Source organism: Apis dorsata, unplaced genomic scaffold, assembly GCF_000469605.1.
Source record: "Apis dorsata unplaced genomic scaffold, Apis dorsata 1.3 scaffold_77, whole genome shotgun sequence".
In the NCBI taxonomy this organism is placed as follows: Eukaryota; Metazoa; Arthropoda; class Insecta; order Hymenoptera; family Apidae; genus Apis; species Apis dorsata.
In genome coordinates, this window is record NW_006263375.1 from 387,579 (window position 1) to 398,688 (window position 11,110).

Consider the following 11,110-nt stretch of genomic DNA (forward strand, 5'->3'; position numbering starts at 1 on the left):
CTATTCTATTCACGCGTGTATCTATATATATTATTTAAATATATTTAAAATTCAAATTCGTTTTCCGCTCGCATCATAGGAATTAGAAAATAAAAAAAAAGAAAAAAAAATAGAATGTTCATCAAAATTCGTTGATATCTGTTGTTTGAAAAAAAAAAAATAATAATAAAAACCGTAAAGTATTTCACACTATTCGAATTAATTCTAAAGAATTTTTGAGAGAAATTCTATTTGAGACGACTATGTAACCACCGACGGCTCAACCATAGATAGTAATTAATCCAGCTGGTAATTATAAAAGGCCATGTGTTTCGTCCGCGTAATAAATGTGTGTTCGATCAAACACTGATCCTGAACAAACAAATTGGTTTTCCGACCTCGCTTCGAGTCTATTCACGTCAAGTAATTTTCAATCATACGAAACAAATCCGCGTTACCATCGCCGGTAAATCGCGAAAATTTATTTCTTTCCTTTTCTCTCTTCTACCCTTCCCTAATCATAATTTTCTCTTTTCATTCTTTTTTTTCCATCCACTTTAACCACTACTTTATACTCAAAAACTTTTAAATTATCATTTCGATTTCCGATTCTTTTCAAATTTTCAAATATTTTTTTCTCGGCTAAAAGTGTGAATGATAGAACTACTTAATAATTACGGCAACGAGATCACGTTCTCGAATATCTCTAATCCGAAAACCGAGAAAAGTATTGCGAGAATAGAGAGTATCGTCTTTTTTTAAACGTAAAAAAATAAACGAGATGATTCAGACTCCAAGAGCTACTCCAATACACGTCGAAAGACGAAAGGAAACGTGGAACGCAAACACACACGCGGAGGAGACAAACACGATGACACAAGGGATCTTTATCTCGCCGATAATTTTTACGAATTTCGCGTGGTTGAAGCGGTTTTGTCGGCGGAAACGCGACACGTACAAATTGACCTGCTCGATATTTCGACATTATACCGCCACGTGGTTTCGTATTTTATCCGATGTAACCGAACCGAGTGTCTACGTGACACGGCAATATTTGCGAAATCGCGACTTTACCTGTATGCAAACGTATCTGTCAAACTTTCCAATGTATTGTATAGGGGAGGATCCGGAACAATGGACGTCGCGAACCGTATAAAATTTCAAACGAATCCAAGTTTTACGGTTTATACCGAGTTTCGTAGCCATCTCGTCGAGGAAGGAAAGGAAGGAGATCGTTCACGATCGATAAAATAAAAATCAGCGATACGCGCGATTCTTATTGCCTCGCCTTTTTCTTTCTTTTTTCCTTTTTCTGCCCGATTCGTACGTGTTACGAACATATATATACGCTCGATATACTTCTCGCTTTTCTTACGAGTTTAAAATAATATCGAAAATAATCTCTCTCTCTCTCTCTCTCTCTCTCTCTCTCGTTAAAATAAAACTGCGATACGAACGGTATCGAAATGTCGAATTAATCGGAATTTTGATTCGTATTTGGCGAACGTACGCGTTACGAAGGTGAGCAAGATTGTGCATCCCGATTGCGCGGGCCAGATTAAGATTCAATTTTGTAGATAATTGAGAAATACGTGGCATCATCAAGATTGAAACGCGTGTACTCTGTCTCGCGCTCTCTATCGCGAGGAGGAAAAAAATTGGAGTATAATTTTTACACTGGGGCAAAAAAGAAAGAGAGAGAGAGAGAGAGAGAGGGAGAGACGCGTACACGGAAAAACGAATTTATGGAAGGATTTTTTTGCCCTCCTCTTTTATCCCGCCTATTTGCCAAGCAATTTCTGTTCTCGGAACTCGGATTTCCGGATAATGTTTATTTTGTTTTGAAACGAACGGCCGGAGAAAACTATAAACGATATTAATCCATTAAACGTTGATTAGACGCGCAATATACGTCCGTGGTAAATAAAGTTGCGAGAAAAGAAATGTAAACAAATGTATTTGCGTTGCGAATCGTAAATGCGAAATATTTTTTAAATATCTAAAAATCTGTATAAAGGATATGAGAATCGAAGAAGAATTGCGTATTTTCTACTTTTCACGGAATAATAATCTAAACTGCAAAAATTGTAGAATTAATTGTATATTCTTTTTATACTTTTCAACGGGAAAATTTATATTTATATCTTTGGATTCGCGTTTCGCGTTAAATTGTTCGAAAGTTTTCACTAACGAAAAAAATCGAAAAGTTATCCCGTTTTTCCTCTATTGTCGTTGTTTAAAAAAAGAGCGCTAATACGGCCGTAAATATAACGCGAAATGTATCGAACTTGCGATTAAAAAGTAATACGCGTACACTGTTTAAAAAAAAAAAAAAAAAAGCAAAATTCGAAGCAAAAATCGCGGATAAAAACAAGCGTAAATCGCACATTTATTGCGATTGTTTTCACCTCAACGATTCAACAGTTTGTTAAACGACGAGATTACACGATTTCGAGCGCAATTAATCAATTTTCGATCGATCCACAACACTCGATATATTTTATCTTTATACAAATCAAAAAATTAAAATATCTACGAAGATCATTTACTCCGTTACACCGTTCAAATATTTACCAACACCGTTTTTATCGCGATATATTAACTTGTACTCACCGACTAATTCCGGCCGCACGCCAACTAACAACGTAGTCACTACCAGAAGAGGCACCTGTCGTTTACCCGTGCACATACCACGTTTCTCACACATGATACACTTACGCGGGAAGAAACACGCGCGAACGAACGCGCCGCTTGTCGCGTACAGACTGAACTTCCGAGTTCGTGCTCCGTATATCGTAAACGCACGAGGATCCCCCACTCCTCGACCGGCGCTCGAGCCGGAGTCGAGCAAAGAACGGGGAGCGACGCTCATCCCCACTCCGCTTACTCGCGATTCCTTCTTTTCCGCCCAAGAAACCGCTGTCAATCGGCCCTTGTCCTTTTGTTTACACGTCGCTTTTTTTCCAAATCACGCTTTTTAATCGTTTTACGCCCGTTTACACCTATTGAACCGACTCAGAAGTGAGATGAGAGTGAATCAGATGCGGTAATTTTAACCGATTTTATGGCATATTTTGGAATTTTTTAACGTTTAAGAAAAAAATTTCGTTCGTGTGAATTATTATGACGATGGAATTTTTGTTCTTTCTTGGAGAAAAATGTACGAAATAAGCGTACAATTTAGAAATTTTGTTCGACGAAAAATTTAATTTGTGCAAATTATTAATTGTAGGAATAATTTATATGTTTTTTTTTTTAAATATACGAAATTTATAATATTTTTCATTTCAATTTGAACGGTAAAATGCTTGATTATTATTACAACATTTGATGAATCTATTCCTCTCTGTTGTATTCGTGTAACAAAGAATCATTATTGTTGTTGTTATGCTTTAAATGTAGACAGTAATTAAAATGTTATCGGATTAGTGCATCGTTATTATAGTATTTTGATGATACTAATAATACATAATGAGCGCCAAATAATAATACATATTATTTGGAATGACTGTACGTTATAAGCAAAAGCTAATTAAAATTAAAATTTCTATATAACTGTCTTCATTTACACATAATTACGCAATAGAATGCATTGTTATTGTAATAATAAATTGACGAATATGTTGTGTTTTATAAAACTTATTACAATGTAATTTATTTGATATCTGTAAAATTTTAGATTTTCTACAAAATTAAAGTATAAAAACATTGATAAATATGAAACTTTTCGATCGATTCATCGATATAATTTAACTGAATTAATTTAAACTGAAAAAGAAATTAAATTTAATATAACTTTGATATAACCAAAGAACTATTTCAGACTTTCTCATTGAAATATAATTCTAATCCAAAAATTGTATCTGTAATTAGAATACGATAAATAATTTTCCAATCATTGAATCTAATTGTAGAGGAAAACTGAAATAACTTACACGATTCGTGTCTGGTTTATAATACTTTAAAGAAATTGAAAATAAAATAAAACATAGTAAATAATGTATAAAATGTTTCGTAAGATTCATTTCTGAGATATTATTATACTTTGTATTCCAATAATTATTTTTCCTTTATTTAAAGAATTACAATATGAAACACTGTCTTGTTGTTGAAATTATAAATCCACGTGAAATTAATTTGAAACGCAATATCGTAACATTAACTTCAAGTATTAGCAACAATCAACGCACGTAATAATAAGGTATAGGAATATAGTTGGATAACATGTGCACTTAAACTTTACATTACATTTCACCTATAATATTAGCTACAATATTAAATTAATCGAGTAATATTCGTTAACTAAAATATTCTGGCCACACAATGATTTATCGAATGATTTGATGAGGAAATTAAATTAAAAAATAATATTTTCTTAGATATTAGAAATTATGTAATTAATTCGATTGAAATTTTAATCAATTTAAAATTGAAGATCGATCACTTGAGAAAGTAAGCAAGTTGTTCGCTATAAATATCGAAAAATTTATCGAAAAATATTAAAGAGCAAATAATGATTTCCAGTTTTCAGACTTTCTTTGCTTTGCCGCCCTATTTATTCGTGATTTCATTTGAAATTTAATAAATATCGCATCATTTGCCCGTTAACTTTCTGTGTTACATTTTTGCTGTAAAAGTTGCTTGAAACATATCCGTGCAGACGGCAGATAAAACATAATATTTTATTCGAAAAATTGATCAAAGAGTATCGAGCACTTTGCAAATATCAAATATTACAATAAAAGAAATAAATTTTATGCGACTAACAAATATATTTCATTATAATATTTCATCCAAATTCTTCCTTCTCAATTTTAAGAAAAATTATATTATATGTACGTAATAAACGATTTGAATTTCGAAATTGAAATTTCTTCTTTCAAAATTTTGACAATTTATTTTGAATTCCATTTCACATCGTACAAAATCGATAATTTTAAAATAGATGTCAGTTCGAACCAATTTTCCAAATAAAAATTTTCATGCACGAGGTATCAAAATTTGATATTACACGTAGTAATTAAATAGAAAGTACAAGTTGCTTGACCTCATTACTTAACATTTTATCCCTCTTTGACGGATCCAACATTGATAGAGAGAATCCTGGCAACGAGCCCATTCACCACGCTGCTGGAACTAACCACGCATACGTTGCAAACCTTTACTTTCAGATTATTCTCCGATACAACTATGTTGCACAACGCGCGCACATTTGGCATCCGTGCACGGAAATTAATAAAATTATTACACCCCCTACACGTGTTATCAATTCAATATCGCGAATCCTTCGATACTCTTTGACTTTATCAAAACAATCAATCTAATCCATCGAACGATTTTTAAATTAAATTTCGTACAACAAGAATCGGGTTCTAATAATATAATTTCGCGTTCGATTTCAATTAGAAAGTAGAAGAGCAATCGAGCGTGCCAATTAAAATCGTATTATTAAAAAGTACAAATTAAAAATCGATCATCATTAACCCACTTTGTTACACAATTATTATTCTTCTCGAGATTCTTTTTCCCCCCTCTCTTTCTTTCTCTCTCTCTCTCTCTCTCGTATATAAAACAATAATATATATCCAATCACCATTGAAATCGAAACGATATCGTACGTGAAATTGGGGAGGGGAAAAGAAAAAAAAAAAGAAAAAGAAAAAAAAAGAAGAGGCGACATAAAAGACCCGGTAACCTGAATTTACGCGAGGCTTAATTCAAATTAAGGAAACGGCGACCCTCGTCGAAATAATTGTGACGGAAAGTACGAGCTGCTAATCTTCGCCAACGACGACGCATCCCCCTTTGACGTTGCAACACTATGATCAAAGGGAGTTCTATACACGCGCACGGATTATATCCGACCACGCAGTTTCCGATTCGCCTCGACGTTTTCTGTAGGGGGAGAGGGAGTACGTAGCCTCGTCATATTTACTTGATATTTGGATCATGAACGAACAACCGTGGCAATAAGCGTCGCGTACAAATATATATCGTAATCCCACGATTTGGAATTGCGGAATACACATCATCTTTATTCAATTATACTCGAATTCGTTTAATTCGATGCGACTTGGCTCAAGCGAGCGAAGTTTTATTTTTGGTATTAAAAAAAAATTCGTCGAGCTTTCTTTCGATCGAATTTCTGCTTTATTTTGCACCTAGCTTTGTTTTAAAAGTTTAGTTAAATTTGAATTATTCAAAAAAAAAAAAAAAAAAGAAAGGCACGCGAATATATAATGCTTGAAATAATTCAATAGGAGAATTCCAATGGTTGTACGTTAGGCGTTCTACATACGGGACGTAAAAAAGAAAAAAAAAGAAAGAAAAGAGAAAAATTATAGCCAGATGCAGCGATCCGATAAATTAATGCGAAATGCATCTATTTTCTCGTTTCGAACTCGTGCTATATGTATACATATATATATATACCTCTTTCTCCTGAATATGCACACATATCAATGAAGAGATTGTTGTCAATTGTCACACGTCGCATGCAATTGTGGTTAACCACGCACGTCCCCGGTTTGCCGGTGATTAGCTTCAACCAAGTTAGGTGAGAATTTAACTTGGGCGGTAGTGGCCGAAGAAGATTTTCACTCGACATGCGATCCTAACTGCGTTTCTATTTATCGTGGAAAATAACGCTCGCTTTATAGATACAATAAAACGTCAAAATACGAGCGATGAATAATGAAATGACCCATTTTGCACACGTGTTGAAAATACACGACGGGCGCTAAACCCGTTCGGTTTAATTTCATCGATGCGAATTAAAAATGCGAAACTACTTTCGAACCTCCTTCCTTTCTTTCTCCACTTCTTTGTTAATATCAAATCGAAAATCGACGTCCGAATCGACGTTTCTCGAGGAAACATGTCGTATCGACATACAACGCGCGGTGAAACGCAAGCGTTCGACTCGACGGAACCGGCCCAGCGAAGGTTTATCGCGGAAAATTGGAGTGCCGCGAAATAATTGGTCGATTAGGAACGATCGAAATTCTTGATAAAGGAACCGAACGATAGTGCCACGCGATAGAAATCGTTCAAAGGTTATTGCGTGCCACCCTGAACCGCTATATACATATATATAAAAGGACTCACGAAACCGAGCTAATGATTTCAATACCATTGCGCCTCACGTGTTTTATCCCACTTTCCGTTTAAAAGGAGAGGGAAAAGATTGGAAATTAGCGGAGCAAAAATTGCACACCGTGTATGGACGTGTTAATCACGTGGGGATGCGTATTTCGAAAGATTCACAAATTGATGACAGGGAAAACAAGAGCAACGAGTTTTTGTTCCTATCTACGCAACGTGTATCTATTATTCAAGTAGACAGATACCAAACGGAAGCAAAACTACGATCAAACTTACCCCCTCCCTCGTTAGGAACAAGTAGCATTAAGTAGACTTAAGATCGGTCGTACAAGACTAATACACTTTCGTTTAATCTGGAAACTAAGCCGTTGAATATATATATAAAACAATCGAGTATTGTTTCATCCTGCAACTTTCCAAGTGCTGCAAACATCGAAATAAAACAGAAATTGCACGAGAATGTTTCACGAGGAATCGTTCGATTCGTTTAATTCGAAAACTATTTGGAAGGGCGCGACGCAAAGAGAATGAAAAATTAATTATTCCCAGAGGAGCTAATAATAAATTACACGGCGATATCTGGAAAATCCGCAAGATTGAATTACGCCGCGTTAAAGGCGTCACGAGATCTGAGAGCAGGGATCAAACTTTAATGACTCGACGAGGGAGGTTGCCGCTACCGATGATTTATTACGTCGTAAAGGGGATGTATCGTGAAATTGTTTCCTTTCCACCGCCTTCTGTGATCATCGGCCGCGACGCCTTTCGCCTCCTCGCGCGTTTGAACCCCGGCTTCGACGATCGGTTTAATCGAAAGGAAGCCACGGCGCGAAGAAAAATGACCAGGCGCAGCGATTTCGAGGGGGGTGTTCCGCGGGTATTTCGAAAAAGTTTTCTTTCCACGATTATGATCAGTAACGAAGGGACGTCGGTGGAAACGCACGCAATATCGAAGTTCTTGATACGACTATTTTTGTATATATATATATATATATATCTTTCTCCACGATTTAACTATCGTGCTACGAGCCGCTATGTCAATCAGTCCTACCTTTCCAGGAGGATATTGGAGTTATTTGGGTTCATGGAATACGAACATTACCCTTGGAACTTATCATGGCAATTGGCAATCATGATTCGTTCAGATCGTTGCGTCTTTATTGCCTCTGATTGCATAACCGGAGTAACCGGGAGAAAAGAGCCAAGGAGAATGAAATAATAATGGACTATCTTGATGACTTTATATGTAGACATGTGCATTAACATTTTGAATTGCGTGTTGTTATTGTAAATTGCAATTGAGTATATGAATAATAATTTTCTAAATTACGTATGGCATATTTTTTTTATGATTTGATATATGATAGCATGGGAGAAGGATCGACGTAGATACGTTGAAAAGGTACATCGTTTAAATTCTAGAAGTAAGACTAAAGATTATATTTCTAAACGTTTCGTGAATTTGAACATATTGAAGAAAAAGTAACCTAGATCCCAATTTTGTCACCACGCGTTATGAACTGGAAATTCAAGTAAGAAATTCAAAGGATTTTCAATTCAAAAGAATACCGAATGAGAGAGAGAGAAAAAAAAAAGAAAAAGGCTCTAAAATTCGATGCTCCGATGTTATTTATAGAAATTTCATTCGGATAAACGGAGTTAGGGGAGAAAAAAAAAAAAAAGAAAAAAGAGAAACAGCTGTATTCAACCTTCTTTGAATTTATACGTGCTATTATTCCTCTATTGAAAAAAAAAAAAAAAATCGTCGTATAAAAATGGATAGAAATACGTATAAAAATTTTATGGAATGATTTTTTCTTTTTTAATCGTTATTTATAGAGACTTCGATGCGAATACATTCTTTTTGAGTAAAATTGTCCGCTATATCCGGATCAAGCTTACACAAGCGCTATTATCCACGTAACTATTGAAATTTCAAATAAATTTTTCGTATGGAAATATCGTCCCAGATTTACGTACACCATATTTAACAATAGGGATACGTTCGAATAATAAAAAAAAAAAAAAAAAAAAAAAAAATAGAAATTTAAAAAATTTGTTCTTTCTCCCCCTAGATTTACTATCTCGTGTATCGCGAACGAAATCACGCGTTTCGAGCGATCCGTCTCGAGCAATCCTCCCATAATGGTCGGAGGGTAAACTGACGACAGTGGAGAGGGGAGGTGTTATCAATGGAACAATGGTGGGGAAAAACGGTTGAGTGATCATTGGGCATCAGTCAGAAACGATTCCGCCGCGGAGTTTCTCTTAGTTAGTCGGCGGACAAGCCAGACAAATGGCGGCTCACCCCTTTCACGCTGAGAGGGAGAGGCGAAAACGTGACGTGTAGTAAGCGGCGCGAGTAAGAACGAGCGAAGCCAGCCAAGTATAATTTGCCTGCGAATCCATTTCGAGGGCGAAAACTCTAGCGAATCGCCCTCGAATTCTACTCTTTAATAGCAAAGAAGTGAATTAAAGACGCGACGAAAGAAATCTTGTGAGAAAAGAATAAGAATAATAATTGATATATACAGATTTTTCTGTTTTCCTGATTTTATTGTAAATTTGTTTTTGTCATCATATTACTTTTCCTAATATATATATAGGTTTATAGTTAGAGCTTCATATTAAAAATCATAGAGCTATTTCGAGAGAGAAAATTCTAGCGAATCGGCCTCGAATTGTACTCTTTACGAAAGAAATGAATTAAAGACGCGATGAAAAAAATCTTGTGAGAAAAGAATAAGAATAATAATTGATATATACAAATTTTTCTGTTTTCCTGATTTTATTGTAAATTTGTTTTTGTCATCATATTACTTTTCCTAATATATATATATAGGTTTATAGTTAGAGTTTCAAAGATATTAAAAATCATAGAATTATTTCGAGAGAGAAAACTCTAGCGAATCGGCCTCGAATTCTACTCTTTAATAGCAAAGAAGTGAATTAAAGACGCGACGAAAGAAATCTTGTGAGAAAAGATAAGAATAATAATTGATATATCCAAATTTTTCTGTTTTCCTGATTTTATTGTAAATTTGTTTTTTTTGTTTTAGAGCTTCATATTAAAAAATCATAGAGCTATTTCGAGAGAGAAAATTCTAGCGAATTGGCCTCGAATTGTGCTCTACACAATAGCAAAGAATAGCAAAGAATTAAAGACGCAACAAAAGAAATCTTGTGAGAAAAGAATAAGAATAATAATTGACGCGATATATTCAAATTTTTCTACTTTCTTAATTTGATTGTAAATTTATTCTTTTGATCATATGACTTAGAATATTATACACAATTTTATAGTTAGAGCTTCAAAGATATTAAAAATCATAAAGCGTGCTATTTCGAGGGAGAAAACTCTAGTGAATCGGCCTCGAATTGTACTCTTTATGAATAGCAAAGAATTAAAGACTCGACGAAAGAAATCTTGTGAGAAAAGAATAAGAATAATAATTGATATATCCAAATTTTTCTGTTTCCCTAATTTGATTCTAAATTTGTGATCATATTATTTTTCCTGATATACGTACACAATTTAGAGCTTCAAAGATATTGAAAATCATAGAGCGTGGTATCGTTTCGCTATGTAGAAAATTATACCGGTAATCGAGAAAATTATAAATAGTCTCTCGAATGGAACTCAATTTCGATCCTTGACTCGTGCTCAATTGAAAACTGTTTCGAGACAGAGATGTCACTCCCGGTTACGTGAGGCCGGTTTAAACTTGTTTTTCGCGTTTCGCCCCGGAGTTTCGCGCCTCGTGCCTCGTGCCGATAACGCGGGTGAAAACAGCCGTCGAATAATCGAATCGATAACGATCGCCGTGCGAAACGACCACTTGAAACCCACGGAATTACAATTTCGTAACCCTCGAAACACGAGTGGAAACACGGCTACCTTTCACACGTTTCCCGGTTTTCGGTCGTGGCGGAGGCAGCCACGAGTTGTGCCGCTCGAGGCCTCGATAGACCGAAAACGGGTCACTGTTTTTTTTTCTTTTTTTTTTTTTTTTTTTTTTTTTTTTTT

At 35.0% G+C, this 11,110-nt stretch overlaps 1 protein-coding gene across 18 annotated transcripts in view; it reads right to left on the reverse strand.

The window, feature by feature from the left end:
* Window positions 1-11,110, reverse strand: part of LOC116184938 — a 52,315-nt gene that overhangs the window by 15,966 nt on the left and 25,239 nt on the right. For 2 of the 18 annotated variants that reach the window (XM_031508190.1, XM_031508188.1), the window contains one exon: window positions 8,152-8,186. The exons of 8 other annotated variants lie outside the window; for them this stretch is intronic. In XM_031508190.1, coding sequence (XP_031364050.1) covers window positions 8,166-8,186 — 21 coding nt within the window. In that variant the 3' untranslated portion in view covers window positions 8,152-8,165. Of the gene's footprint in view, window positions 1-2,418; window positions 2,429-2,841; window positions 2,857-4,524; window positions 4,531-7,085; window positions 7,120-7,812; window positions 7,847-8,151; window positions 8,187-8,899; window positions 8,993-10,948; window positions 10,954-11,110 lie in introns of those variants that run through there. 8 more of the 18 variants (XM_031508183.1, XM_031508185.1, XM_031508193.1 and 5 more) reach the window with 8 other exon arrangements.